Below are 20,934 nucleotides of genomic sequence, written 5' to 3'. Positions count from 1 at the left end.
TTGTAGCACTTTAAGATGTATTTGAATGAAAAGTGTGTAACAAATAAAATACATGTAAATTATGTATTGTGTCTGGCGGGCGTTGTGACCTACTCTGTTCAGCGGTCCTTGAACGCACCTGCGTCTCTTTTCCTCTAAAGAAAGATCGCTTGAATTAGGAGAGCACAGCTTGTATGTTTAATGTGCACACAACAATGTGTTTTTTAAAAGTTTAGATTGAGGTATGTAGTTTCTTAAAGGGGAAAGACGGTAATGTATCTCGTTTACATGTTGGCGTTCAAACTAGCAAGCTGGCGCCAGTCGGTCCGTGAGTTTATCAAAGTGCAGTTTTCCATCTCGGTTTTTCGATCATTTTAATTCAAAACGTTAGGAGTTTTTTGGGGAGTTTCACCGCGGTCATTGTTCTTACGGTTTATCGTTACTGCCCTATTTGGGTGCTTTGCTGGGACAAATGAAACATTTTGGTGAGCTGGGTGTTGCCCACCGGCCGCCTCTTGAGTGCACATGCTGTAGCTTCACTACACACAGTGAAATATGTCAAGAATGTATATCTTAATAATTTTGATCATTAGCAACTGCTAATAAATGCAACTCATTATTTCAAAGCAGCAAATATACTGCAAAAACCTTCTTAGCCTTAAATTGGTAACGTAGTCTGCCTTGATTTCTTTCTTAAACTCCATTAACTTAAGCATGATATACAAACCCCGTTTCCATATGAGTTGGGAAATTGTGTTAGATGTAAATATAAACGGAATACAACGATTTGCAAATCCTTTTCAACCCATATTCAATTGAATGCACTACAAAGACAAGATATTTGATGTTCAAATTCATAAACATTTTTTTTTTTGCAAATAATAACTTAGAATTTCATGGCTGCAACATGTGCCAAAGTAGTTGGAAAAGGGCATGTTCACCACTGTGTTACATCACCTTTTCTTTTAACAACACTCAATAAATGTTTGGGAACTGAGAAAACTATTTGTTGAAGCTTTGAAAGTGGAATTCTTTTCCCATTCTTGTTCCATTATGTAGAACTTCAGTTGTTCAACAGTCCGGGGTCTCCGCTGTCATATTTTATGCTTCATAATGCGCCACAGATTTTCGATGGGAGACAGGTCTGGACTGCAGGTGGGCCAGGAAAATACCCGCACTCTTTTTTTACGAAGCCACGCTGTTGTAACAAGTGCCGAATGTAGTTTGGCATTGTCTTGCTGAAATAAGCAGGGGCTTCCATGAAAGAAGACGGCGCTTAGATGGCAGCATATGTTATTCCAAAACCTGTATGTACCTTTCAGCATTAATGGTGCCTTCACCAATGTGTAAGTTACCCATACCTTGGGCACTAATGCACCCCCATACCATCACACATGCTGGCTTTTGAACTTTGCGTCGATAACATTCTGGATGGTTCGCTTCCCCTTTGGTCCGGACAACAAAAATAATTTGAAATGTGGACTCGTCAGATCACAGAACAATTTTCCACTTCTGCATCAGTCCATCTTAGATGATCTCGGGCCCAGAGAAGCCGGCAGCGTTTCTGGATGTTGTTGATAAATGGCTTTTGCTTTGCATAGTAGAGCTTTAGATAGATAGATAGATAGTACTTTATTTATTCCGTCAGGAGAGTTCCTTCAGGAAAATTACAATTTTCAGCACAATCCCATTCAAGATCAGACAAACATTACAGGGAGACAGAACAGGATCGCTGACGGGTCTGCCGGCTTCCAGCGCCCCTTACAAAAAAGATGACATACAGGTAAACAAGGGGGGTGGGGGGTGAAGAAAAAAAATAGAAGATTAAAATAAAATTAAAAAATCGGTCTTAGCCTAGGCCCTTTAAGATAGATAGATGGATAGATAGTACTTTATTGATTCCTTCAGGAGAGTTCCTTCAGGAAAATTAAAATTCCAGCACCAGTGTACAGAGTTGAGATCAATTAAAAAAAAAAAGTAAATCATGGGGTTTTAAAAGGAAACAAAATTGACAAATATTACAAAAAGAATAAAAACAATGGGAATAACAATATAACAGTAAAATAAGAATATAACAAGACAAAGTAGGCAGTAGTGACCATGTTATGACAACGTATTGTACTGTTAATGTTTTGCATCCCCTGTCATCCTAATACTCCCCGCCCCCCGTCCCAGAGAGGAGTTGTACAGTCTAATGGCGTGTGGGACAAAGGAGTTCTTGAGTCTATTAGTCCTGCACTTGGGATGAAGCAGTCTAGAACTGAACAGGCTCCTCTGGCTACAGATAAAGCTATGCAGAGGGTGACTGGCATCATCCAGGATGCTCACTAGTTTGTCAACAGTCCTCTTCTCTGCCACTGTCACCAGTGAGTCCAGTTTCATTCTGATTGTAGAACCGGCCCGCCTGATCCTTCTTAGATGTACTGCCCCCCCAGCACACTACCATGTAGAACAGAACACTGGCAACCACAGACTGGTAGTACATCCACAGGAGTTTTCTACAAATGTTAAAGGAGTGCAGTCACCTGAGGAAGTACAGCCTGATCTGTCCTTTCTTGTACTGATGGTCCGTGTTAACAGTCCAGTCCAGCTTATTGTCCACCCAAACCCCGAGGTACTTGAATGAGTCCACGGTCTGTACCTCAACTCCCTTTAACTTGCACTTACAGATGTAGCGACAAACTGTATTTAGTGACCGTGGTTTTCTGAAGTGTTCCTGAGCCTATGTGGTGATATCCTTTAGATATTAATGTCGATATTTGATGCAGTGCCGTCTGAGGGGTCCAAGGTCACGTGCATTCAATGTTGGTTTCCGGCCGTGCCGGTTTTGTGTAGTGATTTCTCCAGATTCTCTGAACCTTTTGATGATATTATGGAGCGTAGATGTTGAAATCCCTAAATTTCTTGCAATTGCACTTTGAGAAACGTTGTTCTTAAACTGTTTGACTATTTGCTCACGCAGTTGTGGACAAAGGGGTGTACCTCGCCCCATCCTTTCTTGTGAAAGACTGAGCATTTTTTGGGAAGCTGTTTTTATGCCCAATCATGGCACCCACCTGTTCCCAATTAGCCTGCACACCTGTGAGATGTTCCAAATAAGTGTTTGTTGAGCATTCCTCAACTTTATCAGTATTTATTGCCACCTTTCCCCACTTCTTTGTCACGTGTTGCTGGCATCAAATTCTAATGTTAATGATTATTTGCAAAAAAAAAATGTTTGTCAGTTTGAACATCAAATATGTTGTCTTTGTAGCATATTCAACTGAATATGGGTTGAAGAGGATTTGCAAATCATTGTATTCTGTTTATATTTACATCTAACACAATTTCCCAACTCATATGGAAACGGGGTTTGTACAAATGTATTACAATGTGCCTGTCAGTTTTGATGAGTGACTTCCTAAATATTACCATGCGCTGTAACCTTTTGATGCTTCCCATACATTTTGGTTACAGCTTACCTTCTCTTCCCCTCTCCCCAGGAGCCGTTGGGGCCCAGTCCCTGTTCGCCATGCCTCGGCGGCCTGGCTATGGCACCATGGGCAAGCCCATCAAGCTGCTGGCCAATTGCTTCCAGGTGGAGATCCCCAAGATGGATGTCTACCTTTACGAGGTGGACATCAAGCCTGACAAATGCCCTCGACGAGTTAACAGGTAGCGTGCAACTCCCCAAAAATATCCCTGTTTTGTTTTATTGGCTGATTTCAATGCGCTTGGTTGTCTGTTACAGAGAGGTGGTGGACTCCATGGTGCAGCACTTTAAGGTGACCATCTTTGGGGATCGCAGGCCGGTCTACGATGGCAAGAGGAGTCTGTACACAGCCAACCCTCTGCCTGTGGCACCTACAGGGGTAAGATGGAGTACTATATCTACATCTACACTGAGTATGCCGTATTTCCTTGAATTGCCGCCAGGTATATAGTAAGCGCCTGCCTACAATTACTGCCGGGTCAAAGTCGTTTCGCAAAATAATTAGCGCATGCTTAGCATTACCACCGGCTCAAGATTAACGCCGGTTCAAACTTGTTTCGCATTATATTATTTATGTTAGCGCATGTCTAGAATTTCCGCCGGGTCAGACTCGTTTCGCCAAATAATTAGCATATGCCTAGAATTTCTGCCGCGTCAAACTCGTCACGTCACGAGTGACACTTCACCTGTCATCATTTTCAAAATGGAGGAGGCTGATTTCAATCATTTGAAATCGCATAAAGGGAAGAAGATTAAGAGCTATTCAGTAGGATTTAAGGTCCAAGCTATTGAATATGCTAAAAAGAACAGTAAGCAGCTATGTTTTATTAATATACCATAGCTGCGTGTGTCAAATATAAGTCATTAAATGACTCCCGCCTCCTGGTGGTGGAGGGCGCTAGTGATCCTTCTTGTGACTACTCGTCTGCAGAAGAAGTGACAACAAGCAGCAAGAGTGAGCAGCGATCGTTTATTGCACTTGCACTTTTAACATGGAGGATTACATATCTAAAATAAAACAGTTTTCTAAACTGGACTTTCAATCGAAGCAGGAGGTAATAAAGGAAGATCTCCAACGAGAGAGATAGACTTTTAAAACTGAAGAAAGATAAGGAAGACTTCTATAAACAAGTTATTGATGCTTTTGATTAGAAGGAGCTGCGCATGGACTTCATTTATACGTAAAGGTAAGACTATAATAACGTTTTTTTTATTAAATGTGCTTTTCATAATGGTATCCTTACATCACACTCAAATGTATAAGCGCAGGCCAATATTTACTGCATGCCTTTGGTAAACGCCGGAGTGAGAAGAGGTCCAAAATAATTAGCGCCCCGGCGCCACTTCAAGGAAATACGGTAGTCTAAATGTCTTTTACCATGTTCTCTTTCATTTCATCAAACAGTCATACATTTAAACAGAAGGATGTTTATGCTTGTCAAAAATCCTTTACATGGGATTGGCTCCAGGCCGTCCGTGGCCCAGAGAGGGACAAGCAGTAGATAAAGAATGGATGGATGACAAGTAGTGCTGTCCCGATCTGATATTGATATCAGGAAAAACAAGTAGGGGATTATATCGGCTTGCATGTAAAATGTCCTGTACAAACTCTTTAATACGGCACCTTTACTTGTGCAAATACAGCCAGTTAACATCTAAATGTCTGCCCAGAAGCACACAAGGTTGGTCATTACTTGTGTTTTAGTGAAATCATTTACAAAAGGTAAACATGATGGGAACAGCTACACGGCCTCTGAGCAAACAAACCAGACGTACCACATAAATTGAACAATATTAATTTGTCAATACAAACCTGTATCAAATGATTACTAACCCTAACCTTGAACTCAAACTTAAAATAAATAATTCACCCCTATACAATATCCTACCCTAATACCCTACTGTGCAATATTACCCTTCGAGTTCAATACATACGACACTGATTGTTATTAATCCGGTACTCTTGTCTTGTTCTGTATATTGTACTGTATTTTGTATATTGTTTTCTATATTGTACAATATTGCTTATTATTTTTATTGGATAGTAGTCTGTTCATTTCAATTCTTATTTTTCATCTTTATTACTTCTTGTGTAATTTATTTTTATCCCATATTTGTTTCCACTACCGCACCTTAAGTTGGAGTCCTTAATCTCGTTATTTGCAAATATCATGACAATAAAGTCTATTTTATTCTATTTTATTATTGTTGCATATTACTTAGTGATATAAAGTCAAAGTTAGAAGCCTTTTAGAAAGTATTCAGTAACAAACGTGTCTGTACCTTTCAAATTACTGCATTATGAGCTAACTTGAATATTTTGGCCAAACGATTATTACTCCACTTCAATTTAAAGATAGTATAAGTCCCTTTGCAGACAGTAAACCAGGAATAGGTTAGTGTTTTTTATACCTACCTTTTAGGGATGTATACCATTCTGGACCGTTAAGATTCTGGACAAATGATATGGCGATCGGTATTTTGTTTTATCCGGTTGACCGTAGTAATTATGGCACACAGTCACATTTACTTCAGTTGCCACGGCGATGCATCGAAAATCAGCGTGTATTATTCACAAATAAGGAAGCAACACCAGACAAAAGTTTATAACACAACAATCTTTACTCCTCAAAATAGGGCTGGCCGACCCTTGCTCTAAGGAATATCAATATTGGTTTCAGTGTGGATAAAATCCGAACGATATACATCCCTCCCAACCATTGTTCCCTGAGTAATTTCACTTCATCACGTTTATCTCAACATCGCACACTACAAAATAATACAAGTATGTATTTATTTCTGGTGATACCATATCGGATCAATATCCGTATAAGACAATACTCAAGGCTCCAATATTGGTGATGTATCGGAAGTGAAAAAGTTGTATGACCAGCGCTTGCTGTTTTTATGGTCATGCTGCAGTAACGCAAATCAAAGATCCTTAATAAAATGTCATCTTTGGTTTAATTCATCAAATCAAAGATTGTCCATATGACAGGAATGATCTGCTTTAAAAATAAACATACTGCAGAAACTTTAGTCACAGATCCTTTATGTCCTCCTGACAAACAGTGTCCTCTGCAGTGAACATTTGTGTTTTGCATAAGAGGATATATTTTTGCTGAAATAGGAAACTGAAATACCGTATTTCCTTGAATTGCCGCCGGGGCGCTAATTAATTTAAAACCTCTTCTCGCTCCGGCGTTTACCAAAGGCATGCAGTAAAGGCAAGTATGCGCTAATTATTTAAAAACTTCTTCTCACTACGGCGTTTACCAAAGGCATGCGGTAAATTTAGGCCTGCGCTTATAAATTTGAGTGTGATGTAAGGATACCATCATGAAAAGCACATTTAATAAAAAAAACTTTATTATGGTCTTACCTTTACTTATAAATGAAGTCCAAGCGCAGCTCCTTCTGATCAAACGCATCAATAACTTCTTTATAGAAGTCTTCCTTATCTTTCTTCAGTTTTAAAAGTCTCTCTGTCTCGATGGAGATCTTCCTTTATTACCTCCTGCTTCGATTGAAAGTCCAGTTTAGAAAACTATTTTAGATATGTAATCCTCCATGTTAAGAGTGCAAGCGAGAGGAAAAAATAAATGATCGCTGCTCACTCTTGCTGCTTGTTGTCACTTCTTCTGCAGCCGAGCAGACGCAAGAAGGATCACTAGCGCCCTCTACCACCAGGAGGCGGGAGTCATTTAATGACTCATATTTGATACACGCAGCTACGGTATATTAATAAAACATAGCAGCTTACTGTTCTTTTTAACATATTCAATACCTTGGACCTTAAATCCTACTGAATAGCTCTTGATCTTCTTCCCTTTATGCGATTTATAATTGTTGAAATTAACCTCTTCTATTTTGAAAATGATGACAGGGGAAGTGTCACTCGTGACGTGACGAGTTTGACCCGGCGGAAATTTTAGGCATATGCTAATTATTTGGCGAAACGAGTTTGACCCGGCCGAAATTCTAGACATGCACTAATAAAAATAATATTTTGCGAAAACGAGTCTGACCCGGCGTTAATCCTGAGCCGGCGGTAATGCTAAGCATGCTCTAATTATTTTGCGAAACGAGTTTGACCTGGCAGTAATTCTAGGCAGGCGCGTACTATATACCCGGCGGCAGTTCAAGGAAATATGGTCACCAAAAGCACATGTCCACTGCAGATGATGCTGATTACCAACAGTTATGGCAAGTTATGCGTGTTTACAGGAATCTAATGTTAACACACTAGTTTTTGGAACTAAACTCGATAAAGTCCGACCTCTGATTCCTTTTTGCCGTCCCCCTCAGGTGGACCTGGATGTCACTCTGCCAGGTGAGGGGGGCAAAGACCGACCCTTCAAAGTTTCCATCAAGTTCGTGTCCCTGGTCAGCTGGCACATGCTCCACGAGGTGCTGACTGGCCGCAGCGTGGCCGAGCCCCTGGAACTAGACAAGCCCATCAGCACCAACCCTGTGCATGCTGTAGACGTGGTGCTGAGACACCTGCCATCCATGAAGTGAGTCTGCCTTTTTTTTTCCCCCTTCCTTAAAGTCACGCTTTTTGACACAATTTCATTGAGTCAACAATGCCAGTGTCATAGAACTCAGGGCAAAATGTACTGTCTTTTGTGCCTGTTTCTGCCAGCTTCATCGTCAGATGACAGATTGAAAAAAGGGAACAAAATCCCTGTCACACATGTAGTAAATACTGCTTATCTGCTTGGGATCAATATCAACCCTGCCTTCCCAGCGGAAATCAAACCCGGCTTAAAAGGGATCTCGGTGGGTCCAGCCAGGCCATCTTCTATCTTATATATCACTTTCTTTTGCTGCGACAAAAGCTGGACCATAAATATTACTGCTGCTTCAATAAAAAAAAAAACATCTTTTAAAAGCGTTATCAAAACGCGACTGTTTCTTATCTTTTATTTGGTTTTGTTTACAGCCGGCTGGCTATCACACTGACACATTGAAACATTGGAAATGTACGGCCTTTGCACCCAGATGCCACAATGCAGAATAATAAGAGCCTGATGGACCAGCCAGTGCAAAAAGTCAGTCTTCAAAAACAAGAAAAAAACAAACAAAAATGAGGGGTATTTTATTTGAACTAAGCAAAATTATCTGCCAATAGAACAAGAACATTTTCCAAAACAAGTCAAATTAGCTAACCTCAATGAACCCAAAAATAGCTTCAAATAAGTATATTCTCACTAATAACAAGTGCACTTTTCTTGGTTGAAAAAATGACACCCTTTTGCTCAATATGTTGAAAAATATTCTTAAATGAAGTAAATGGTAGTACCATTATTTTGACTTAATAATATACACTCGGCATCATGATTTTTTTTTCATGCTTGAAGTAAGAAATGATTACTTTAAAAAAGTAGTTTTATACTCGTGAGTGTTGATGGCACAGCTTTCTAGTTTCACGCATGTTTTACTCAATATACGTCATCACATTGTAAGATCTTAATGAGATCATTTAGGACCAAAACCCTTAAAACAAGTAAAAGTCTCTAACATAACATCTGCTTAGGGAGAAGAATGATCTTATTAGACAGAAAATAAGCAAATATCACCCTAATTTGAGTGATTTAATCTTACTTAGATTTCAGTTTTTGCAGTGCGCCCTCATATCTCTCATGCAATTAAACTGTAAACATTTTGGGGTCATTATCAAATTAGGTGTTACCTTTTTTAATGGACTTTGGCACAAATTTCCAATGTTGATAAAATCTCAAAAATGTATAATTCATGAATACCGTATTTTTCGGACTATAAGGTACACTTAAAATCCTTTCTTAAAACTCGACGGTACGCCTTATAACCCGCTGCGCCTAATTTACGGAGTAATTCTGGTTGTGCTTACCGACCTCGAAGCAATTTTATTTGCTACATGGTGTAATAAGTGTAACCAGCAGATGGCAGTCATACATAAGAGATAGGTGTAGACTGCAATATGATGCCAGTAAACAACACCAAGACTTTAAATGTCTGTAAAGCTGATGTTTATGCCGCACTACAGGGGTGCCCATTACGTCGATCGCGAGCTACCGGTCGACCGCGGAGGGTGTGTCAGTCGATCGCCAGCCAGGTTTTGAAAAAAATAGACCTAAAAATGAGCGATCATCAATCTTCACTTGATTGACATTCACGGCACCCGAAGGTCTTGTGAGATGACGCTGGCTGCTGCAAGATCTTTATTAAGAAAAAATTACCGAGAGGACTTTTTATTTCAACAGACTTTCGCGCCGTAACTTCCGTCAAAACCGTAAAGGCCGACTGCACATTTCCTATCTTCACAATAAAAGCCCTGCTTCATGCTGCCTGCGCTAACAAAATAAGAGATCGCTTGTGCACGCCAGCTTTCCAAGTGATCGCTTTTGCACGCCAGCTTTCCGAGACTCTTATTTTGTTAGCGCAGGCAGCATGAAGCAGGGCTTTTATTGTGAAGATAGGAAATGTGCAGTCGGCCTTTAGAGTTTTGACGGAAGGTACGGTGCGAGAGTCTGTTGAAATAAAAAGTGTTTCTCGCCTTTCTCTCTGTCATTTTTTCTTAATAAAGATCTCGCAGCAGCCAGCGTCATCTCACAAGACCTTCGGGTGCCGTGAATGTCAATCAAGCAAGCTACGGAATTTGCCGCCAATGTTTTTCTTGTAATGTGTATGGAAGCTGGATAAATAAGATGCCAAAAACCAACCACTTCCATGTGGTATTGTAAAGAAAGGAGGACTTTTTTCTCCTCTATTCAAAAATGTGGGCGTTATCATCACTATTGTCTGATTCCAATCAATGCAAGTCATCAGAATCAGGTAATACACCAACTTATATTCTTGTCTCCATGAAAGAAAATAGATCTATATGTGTTACACATGCTTGTATTATCATTAAACACATTTAACTTGTTGACAAAAACGTGTCTTTCATAAATAAATAAACATAAAGGATATATATGACTGAGGTAGATTCCCTCGATTTGCAGAAAAAGTGTGGGCACCCCTGCCGTACTTTAACAGGAACGTGCTGCTGTATGAAGAACTGTGCTATTCACTCATTCATTCTTACTTAAGTTACTGTGCAGAAGTTTGGAGAAATTATTATAAAACCAACATACAACCTTACAAAAACGGGCAATTAGAATGATCCATATTGTGGGGTTCAAGGAGCACACTAATAGCTTATTTTTAAGGTCAAAACTGTTAAAATGTCCTGATTTAGTAGAATTTTTGACAAGGCTTATCATGATTAAAGCAAGAATTTATCAACTGCCTGCAAATATTCAAAGTTTATTCATAGAAAGAGACGTGGGGTACAACCTAAGAGGAAGGGAAAAATATAAACACGCTTTAGTACTTTGGCACAAGTTTTTGTGTCTCAGTCTGTGGGCTGAAAATATGGACCAGCCTGAGTCATGAGCTCAAACACTGTTCAAACTTTTGAGAAAATGGTTGGTTATAGTGAGGTTTAGGCTTGTTTTGAATGTGAGTATGAATGACTTTCTGATATATATTGAGGTTATTGTAAGCACATTGTTCCGGGCAAATCCAGTTAATGAATGTGATCAATGTGGTTCAGAGGAAACTGGTTCAAATTAACTATGTAAAAAAATAAAAGGCGTGGGGGGAATTCAAAAAGTTTATACTTCATCTCATTTCCCCTTTGAGATATGTTTAATATAATGTAATTTTCTTAATTTAATTACATTTCCTTTTTTTTGTGAAATAGTAATATTGCTATTGAGCACAAGACTGTTTTCTGGAGACATGTACTGTATGTATATTATGTACTACATGTATGATTTGAAACTGACCATGACATACTCTATAAACAACAACAAAAACAAACAACCACCTTTATGAAAAATTGTTCCCTTTGATACATTTTGTATATTAAAGATGCTAAAAGCAATCCAAAGTAAGTCTTTACTTCACTGTACTAAGTTATCTGACCAAAAAATCCACATTTTAGCTTTTTATGATGGGTGACAAAAGGAAATAGGTATTAGTGTACAGCAGGGGTGTCCAAACTTTTTCCACAGAGGGCCGCATTTTTCATTTTCAAACCATAACAAATTATATGGATTTTTTTTAATCCTTAGGGCTCCTAGGGAGCACAGAGGGTCTCAGTCACTAAAATGTTAAAAATAAGTCAAATTATTATTATTTTTTATTTCATGCTTACAGTAAGTCTCTATCAACTCGAGGTTGATATAAAGTAAAAAAAAAATCAGTTTTTATGCTTTTTTTATAGTAAAACTGAAATATGCAGTATTGCAGTATTTAGATAGATAGTACTTTATTGATTCCTTCAGGAGAGTTCCTTTATTTAGCAATTAAAGCCCTCAAAGATCAATAATGTAGGACACCATTGATTTTAATTATTTAATATTTTTGAGTAATCACAGTGAAAAGTTGAATAAAATCCTACTAAATATATTTGAGATCCTAATATTTTTTTTTTTACTTTTAACACTTCAATTTCAAGATCAATTCCGATATATCTGTCGATTTTAAGTTTGAACTATTATTTTGTTTGCTTTATCCTCTTTTGTCAAAACTTTGATGTTTTTATATGGCAACCACACAACATATGCCATTTTTTCCCACATAAAACATTTTAAAGTGATAATTTTTAAATAATAATTCATTATAACATAGATTTTTTTTTGTCCTTTTTTTTTTGAGCAAAGGAAAAAAATAAAATAAAGACAAAAGGAACAAAAAAAATGCCTGCATGGCAGCTTTGTGTTAACATTGCCACTTTTTCTCATTGGATTACACTTCATTCCACTTTTTTAAAATGTTTATTTTTTATTTTTGCAATACTATCAATTTAGCAATTTTTGCAGAATGTGTGGCAGCCCGGTAAATGATTAGCAGAGGGCCGCACTTTGGACACCCCTGGTGTACAGGCACGTACTATACTTAAATGCACACAATAAACATTATTTTACGCATCAAAATATCCCTTTCTGTTTTTTAAATGAAATAAAAAAACAATGTAAACCAAATTTGTTCAACGCTGGCCTCAGCCGTAAGTGCTCACTTTTACTCTTTTTTTTTTTTTTTTTTTTTTTTTAACTCACTTTTATGATCAGGGGCACCGAAACAAGCTCGCTAGTTTGCATACTTAGCATCATCTAGCCAGCTCAATTTTTGTGCCTGCGTTCACTCACCCAGCCACAAAGTTGACGGCTCTCTACTTTGCTGCTAATCATATTTGGATGATTACAATCCAAGCACTGTCAGTTTGGAACCAGCTGTAATTATAGTGCCGGGGCCAAAGTAAAAAATGTGCCAACGGGCCGCCAGCCAAACACAGCAATTTTAAGCAATAAACTCAAATAGAAAACAAGTTCCTATATTTTGTACTAATTACAATGAAAGATGGCATCTCGTTAGCCAACTAGTTAGATAGATAGATAGTACTTTATTGATTCCTTCAGGAGAGGAAAATTAAAAAAAAAAAATAGTTAGTATTGGAAGCGTTCTGTCAATGATCGTTTGAGCGTCAAGGGTGTCCCAAATTTTTTCACTTCCGATACGATACGAATATTGAGCCGATATCAGCAGGGATCATAAATACTTATTGTAGATCAAGTGAAATGAGTCAAACGGAGTACAATGGTAGCTATGAGAAACACTAACCTGGTTATAGAATGGTCTTATGCTGTCTTTTAGGTTTAAGTGGTGTGGTAATTATTTTTGGTGACACCAAGTGATGACAACAATGTATTAAGGCCTACTGAAATGAGATTTTCTTATTTAAACGCGGAGAGCAGTTCCATTCTATGTGTCATACTTGATCATTTCGCAATATTGAAATATTTTTGCTGAAAGGATTTAGTAGAGAACATCGACGATACATTTTGCAACTTTTGGGCGCTAATAAAAAAAGCCTTGCCTGTACCGGAAGTAGCAGACAATATGCGCGTGACGTCACGGGTTGTGGAGCTCCTCACATCTGAACATTGTTTACAATCATGACCACCAGCAGCGAGAGCGATTCAGACCGAAAAAGCGACGATTTCCCCATTAATTTGAGCGAGGATGAAAGATTCGTGGATGAGGAAAGTGAGAGTGAAGGACTAGGAAAAAAAAAAAGACTAGGGCAGTGGGAGCAATTCAGATGTTATTAGACAAATTTACGAGGATAATTCTGGAAAATCCCTTATCTGCTTATTGTGTTACTAGTGTTTTAGTGAGATTATATAGTCGTACCTGTACAACCGGAAGGTCGGCCCCGCACCTTTCTTCAGCACCACTCGAGGGGTGGTGGCGATGCCCATCTGTGCCCTTCGCAAGGGACCCTCTTCAAAACACGATCTTTCGAAATGATCGCTGCATAATACACTGTACTTTGTGTGTGTGTGTGGTCCAATCCAAGCGTGTTCGCTTGACCTCTCTGTTCCATAGTAAGGCTTGACTGTCATCTTTCAGGAATGTAAACAATGAAACACCGGCTGTGTTTGTGTCGCTAAAGCCGGCCGCAATACACCGCTTCCCACCTACAGCTTTCTTCTTTGATGTCTCCATTGTTCATTGAACAAATTGCGAAAGATTCAGCAACACAGATGTCGAGAATACTGTGGAATTTTGCGATGAAAACAGACGACTTAATAGCTGGGAACGATCCTGGAACAAAATATCCTTTACAATCCGTGACGTCACGCGCACGCGTCATCATACCACAACGTTTTCAGCAGGATACTTCGTCGCGAAATTTAAAAATGCAATTTAGTAAACTATTGCTGTATTGGCATGTGTTGCAATGTTAATATTTCATCATTGATATATAAACTATCAGACTGTGTGGTCGCTAGTAGTGGCTTTCAGTAGGCCTTTAAGTTAAGCTCATGAGGCAGTAAGTTGAATGACGCGGACACGTTTGTTACTGGATACTTTTTAATATGCTTCTGCTTTGGAGACTTTGAATGTGTAACTGGATATGCAACTTTAATGATACAACAGTTGTTTATTTTGGCAAATGTGCTGATTATTCCGTATGTCTAGCTTGTGTGCTAGTGTGTGCTCAGCTGTTATTTAGCTGATAGCTCCCAGTAGCTCATAGCCTATCAGTCAAACTTTATTTGTTAAGTACTTTTTATAGCATGTTTACCTTTTGTAAATGATTCGACTAAAATAGAAGTGGTGAGTTTAAAAGGTCAGTATGACTATGTATTACATTTGGAAGCCACTTTTTGGCGGACCAAATTAAACAAATTTGAAGTTGAGAGGTTTGTAGATGAGAATACATCTAAAAGTAAAATATAGTGTAGAAATGCACACAATTGCAGGAAATGTTGTCTTCGTTTTAGAAATGTTTTCTAATCAATGTTCCTTTCCTTTTTTTTTTGTCCTCAAAGGGTGTTCACATGTCTGTGTAATCTCTAATACTATAACACAGTGTTTTTCAACTACTGTGCCGCGGTAGTGTGCCGTGAGATACAGTCTGGTGTGTGGTGGGAGAATATGTAATTTCGCCTATTTGGGTTAAAAATATTTTTTGCAAACCAGCAATAATAATCTGTAAATGTGCCGTTGTTGAGTGTCTGTGCAGTCTAGAGCACGGCAGAGTAACCGTGTAATACTCTTCCATACAAGTAGGTGGCAGCCGGTAGCTATTTGCTTTGTAGATGTCGGGAACAGTGAGAGGCAGTGTGCAGATAAAAAGGTGTCTAATGCTTAAACCAAAAATTAACAAATGGCGAGTGCCGCTAAGAATTGAAGCGTAGGAAAGTCTATGCAGAACAAAATTAAGACTGAACTGGTTGCAAAGTAAACAAAAACAGAATGCTGGACAACAGCAAAGACTTACAGCGTGTGGAGCAGACGGCGTCCACAAAGTACATCCGAACATGACATGACAATCAACAATGTCCACACAAAGAAGGATAGCTACAACTGAAATAGTCTTGATTGCTAAAACAAAGCAGGTGTGGGGAATAGTCCTCAAGGAAGCCATGAAACTGCCACAGGAAAATACCAAAAAAACAGGGAATTGTAAAATTGTGAGGTGTGTCTGCTAAAAGCATGGTTGTTTTTACAAATGATGACAGATGTGAACAAGAGCATGTATTGACTTTGTGTGGTGATGCAAATGAGGTGTGGTTGTATTGTATATTAGGTATGTGTCCATGAAAGGGCATTTTATGACTTTTCTTAATTTGATTACATGCTATAGTATGATTTCATTATCATTATTTTATTGCATGATTTTTGTATCCCTTTAATTTAGGTAGCCAGGGACTGCAGATGGAAATGAGCTATTTAGCTATAATCTGGTACAGAACATATCTGTCTTTGAGCTTAATGATTCTGTGCATTGTCCCTTCAAATAAAGACTAAACTAAACTAATAGCCACCAAAATAAGAACGCAAGACAAAATAGCAGCAGAAGACAAGAAGTAAAACACTACACACAGGAAGACACCAAAACCCCCAAATAAGTCACAGTGTGAAGTGACAGTACTTTGAGACAAGAGCTATAGTCATGCATGCTTGGTTATGCTTTAAATTCTTATCCAACACTTGCGAGAACAACTTTTTATTGTCAACTGCAGTTGCTGAGTTTAATGTTTTTATGTTTTCTGCTGGTGGTGTGCCTCCGCATGCTGGAAATGTGGGTATAACGTCTTTCAGAAAGCCAGGACATAGCTACCGTATTTCCTTGAATTGCCGCCGGGTATATAGTATGCTCCTGCCCAGAATTACTGCCGGGTAAAACTCGTTTCGCAAAATATTATTTTTATTAGCGCAAGTCTAGAATTTCCACCGGGTCAAACTCATTTCGCAAAATAATTAGCATATGCCTGGAATTTCCGCCGGGTCAAACTCGTCACGTCACGAGTGACACTTCACCTGTCATCATTTTCAAAATGGAGGAGGCCGATTTTAATCATTTGAAATCGCATAAAGGGAAGAAGATTAAGAGCTATTCAGTAGGATTTAAGGTCCAAGCTATTGAATATGCTAAAAAGAACAGTAAGCAGCTATGTTTTATTAATATACCGTAGCTGCGTGTGTCAAATACGAGTCATTAAATGAGTCCTGCCTCCTGGTGGTAGACGGCGCTAGCGATCCTTCTTGCGACTACTTGGCTGCAGAAGAAGTGACAACAAGCAGCAAGAGTGAGCAGCGATCGTTTATTTTTTCCTCTCGCTTGCACTTTTAACATGGAGGATTACATATCTAAAATAAAACCGTTTTCTAAACTGGACTTTCAATCGAAGCAGGAGGTAATAAAGGAAGATCTCCATTGAGACAGAGAGACTTTTAAAACTGAAGAAAGATAAGGAAGACTTCTATAAACAAGTTATCGATGCTTTTGATCAGAAGGAGCTGCGCATGGACTTAATTTATAAGTAAAGGTAAGACCATAATAACGTTTTTTTTTATTAAATGTGCTTTTCATGATGGTATCCTTACATCACACTCACATTTATAAGCGCAGGCCTAATTTTACCGCATGCCTTTGGTAAGTGCCGGAGTGAGAAGAGGTTTTAAATTAATTTGCGCCCCGGCGGCAATTCAAAGAAATTCGTTATATAACCTTGTTGATATGAACAAGAAGTGGATAATAGCCTACAAATGTGGTCTAAATCTGTGTAGGCCAATGCGGAAAACAATTTTCCAGATAAAGTAATAATCAACATTTCCCGTCCTGTAGGTACACACCAGTTGGCCGCTCCTTCTTCTCAGCCCCAGAAGGCTACGATCACCCCCTTGGTGGAGGAAGGGAGGTGTGGTTCGGCTTTCACCAATCCGTGCGCCCCGCCATGTGGAAGATGATGCTCAATATCGACGGTGAGAGCCAAATATGGCGCCGTGTTGCGCCAGCAGCTGTGGAGCAGTAATTTGGGGGAAGTCAAATAATGGTCTTGGCGTTGTTAATGGAGCGGGACACTTGTCACCTCTGGCTGTTTGGGAATTAACAGGCAGCAATACACAAGCACTGCCGCAAGTGTGTGTGTGTGTGTGTGTGTGTGTGTGTGTGTGTGTGTCTGTCTGTGTTTGAGGAGCTGGAGGAAGCGGTGTTCTTTGGCTGGATGGGAGCTGACTAATTGGTTGCTGTGGAAACAAGAGTTGCCAGGGTCAAGAGGCGAGGGCTGCATGAAGGATTTCCTTTTTGCACTGCAGCTTTTGTTTGGCTGGTAGTGTTCAAAGACTGGCCCTCTCTCTCCCCTCTGCCATTGTGTCTTTTTCCCGCCTTTTCCCCCTTTGTCCAGAAGGTTCTCTTTTTACCCCCCCAAAACATTTGGAAGATAATTAGCTTCCCTAAGCACTCATTGCTCAAAAAGCCATGAGCCACTTTCAGGGACGTGACTCCCACAATGTAGCCTCTTCTTCTTTTAAATCAGAGGGGCCCACACTTTTTCAGCTACTTTTCAAATGACCAAGTCGAGGGGATCGACCTCATCTTTACACACACGCACGCACGCTCACACGTACGTACGTATATATATATATATGTACGTATATATATCTATACATACATATACAGTGGGGCAAAAAAGTATTTAGTCAGCCAGCGATTGTGAAAGTTCTCCCACTTAAAATGACGACAGAGGTCTGTAATTTTCATCATAGGTACACTTCAACTGTGAGAGACAGAATGTGAAAACAAATCCAAGAATTCACATTGTAGGAATTTTAAATAATTTATTTGGAAATTATGGTGGAAAATAAGTATTGGGTCAACCACTCACAGCTCTCACTGATGGAAGGAGGTTTTGCCTCAAAATCTCACGAAACATGGCCCCATTCATTCTTTCCTTAACACGGATCAATCGTCCTGTCCCCTTAGCAGAAAAACAGCCCCAAAGCATGATGTTTCCACCCCCATGCTTCACAGTAGTTATGGTGTTCTTGGGATGCAACTCAGTATTCTTCTTCCTCCAAACACGACGAGTTGAGTTTATACCTAAATGGATACATGGATGATACAGCAGAGGATTGGGAGAATGTCATGTGGTCAGATGAAACCAAAATAGAACTTTTTTTTTTTCACATTCTGTCTCTCACAGTTGAAGTGTACCTATGATGAAAATTACAGACCTGTCATCATTTTAAGTGGGAGAACTTGCACAATCGGTGGCTGACTAAATACTTTTTTTCCCCACTGTATATGTATACGTACGTACGTATATATATGTATACATACGTACGTATATATATATATATATATATATATATATGTATACGTACGTATATATATATATATATATATATATATACGTATTTACGTACATATATGTATGTACCGTATTTTTCAGATTATAAATCGCTCCGGAGTATACGTCGCACCTGCCGAAAATGCATAATAAAGAAGGCAAAAGACATACATACGTCGCACTGGAGTATAAGTCGCATTTTTGGGGGAAATTTATTTGATAAAATCCAACACCGAGGATAGACATTTGAAAGGCAATTTAAAATAAAGAATAGTGAACATTAACACAACATATTATGGTAAGAGTCATTAAATAACTATAACATATAGAACATGCTATACGTTTACCAAACAATCTGTCACTCCTAATCGATAAATCCCATGAAATTTTCTTCCTCGATGTCGCTTCCAAACAACTCTGCCAACTCCAAAGGTGTGCGCCGCTTCCTCTTGTCGTTTTCTGCTGCATATTTCACTACGTCCACCTTGTAATCTGCAGTACATGATTTCCTTTTCGGTGCCATTTTTGTACAGCCCTTCTCAGTTTTTATAAGTTACCGCCAAAAATGAAATGATCGATTTTAATAGCTACAGCAGTAGCATATAGCAGTTAGCATTCCATGACCCAGAATGCACTCCTGCCATGACCCTCCCCCCTCCCCCGCCGCCGAATTCTTATTGGTTGACGTGTATGTGACGATTGCTGACGTGTGTGTGACGATTGCTAACATTTTCCGCGAATGAGATAAATAATAGTATTTAATATTTTACGGTAATGTGTCAATAATTTCACACCTAAGTCGCTCCAGAGTACATGTCGCACCCCCCGCCAAACTGTGAAAAAAACTGCGACTTATAGTCCGAAAAATACGGTATGTATATATATATGTGTGTGTATGTATATGTATGTATGTATGACTTGACTGACTTGACTTTATTAATTCATGTTTAATTCAGGGCCCCACTGAAAAAACAGCTGAACTTTACTATAAATAGCAAACAAACAAAAATAAAAAATGAAAAGAACAGACAGTATTTTATATTTAAAAAAAAAAAAAAAACATTTTCAGGGAAGCAGCAGCATGAAAACTATTAGCACTCTGGTATATGACTGTATTACTTATTTAATTAATGTCATTATACAGCTTAATAGCAGTGTAATGACATAGGTAATAGGTATAGGTATGTATATAAATATGTATTTATTTATTTATTTATGAAACAGATGTTTTTTTGTTAATAGGCTCCAGCACCCCACCCAACCCCGAAAGGGACAAGGGGTAGAAAAATGGATGCATCCAAGTTAAATGTGTTGAATATAAATACAGACATGTTTAACACATACATATTGTCTTGTCTTTAATGAAGACAATAATATAAGTTGGTATGATTGTGATGACTTGAAATGATTGGAATCAGACAGTAGTGATGATAACTTTCACATTTTCAAATGGAGGAGAAAAAATACCACATGAAAGTGTCCATCTTCCATATTCTTTTGTATACACTTTACAGGAAATACATGCTGCTCACTGCTCCCCTCACCTTCCAGGGTGTGAACAAGGGGATGGGTCGAATACAGAGGACAAATTTCACCACTCTTAGTGTTAGTGTATGTGTGTGTGTGTGAGACTATCATTGGTACTTAAACTTTAACATAACTTACCATAAAACATGCTTTTATTTTGTCAAAGTAGTATATATAATTTTTATTTTGTGGCAATTTTGCGGCTGTTTTCAATGCACTCCGCTGCTAAATTCATGCCGTGTTTAGTGACTAGGAGCTCTAACACGCTGCCACCTGCAAAATTTACCAGAAATAAAACGTAGTACCCTAATATTGCCAAAATGCTCATTAGTTTAGGACCAACAGTTACGGAGAAATTATGACTTTTGTGTGAAGTATGTCAACTGTGGCGTCTGCCTCCAATGTATTGTTTGTAATCACTACGCCACTTTTAAATCATTTTTCATGACTTCCTGATTTCATTATCACCATATTAACTTGAATACTAAACTAATGCTGCTTTTTACTGCAACATTCATTAGTTTAGTTTGGATTATTGGTGACACATGCAGATGGTGTTAATTCACTGTTGCTGTGCATGCGATATACTTGTGGGTATGCATGCTTGTTTACCTCACACAAGAAACTGTTATTGACTCCAACCTTTACGGTGAATCTTCACTTCCCATATGTTTCTCATTTCTGAGTCTTGGGGGAAAGTATGCTATTTACTCCCGCATTTTTTGCGAGTGGCTGCACAACATGGCATGTTTACTTGGCAAACATTCTTCAATTACAAAA

At 38.7% G+C, this 20,934-nt stretch overlaps 1 protein-coding gene across 6 annotated transcripts in view; it reads left to right on the top strand.

Moving 5' to 3' along the window:
- ago3a (argonaute RISC catalytic component 3a) overlaps positions 1-20,934 on the top strand; it is an 86,966-nt gene that overhangs the window by 29,222 nt on the left and 36,810 nt on the right. For all 6 annotated transcript variants that reach the window (XM_061915161.1, XM_061915160.1, XM_061915159.1 and 3 more), the window contains exons 2-5: positions 3,462-3,633; positions 3,710-3,830; positions 7,760-7,968; positions 17,124-17,260. In XM_061915161.1, coding sequence (XP_061771145.1) covers positions 3,462-3,633; positions 3,710-3,830; positions 7,760-7,968; positions 17,124-17,260 — 639 coding nt within the window. The remainder of the gene's footprint in view (positions 1-3,461; positions 3,634-3,709; positions 3,831-7,759; positions 7,969-17,123; positions 17,261-20,934) is intronic.

This window comes from Nerophis ophidion, linkage group LG11 (assembly GCF_033978795.1).
Source record: "Nerophis ophidion isolate RoL-2023_Sa linkage group LG11, RoL_Noph_v1.0, whole genome shotgun sequence".
Taxonomy (NCBI): Eukaryota; Metazoa; Chordata; class Actinopteri; order Syngnathiformes; family Syngnathidae; genus Nerophis; species Nerophis ophidion.
The sequence above is the reverse complement of the archived record's forward strand: the minus strand, read 5'-3'. Positions and strand labels throughout refer to the sequence as shown.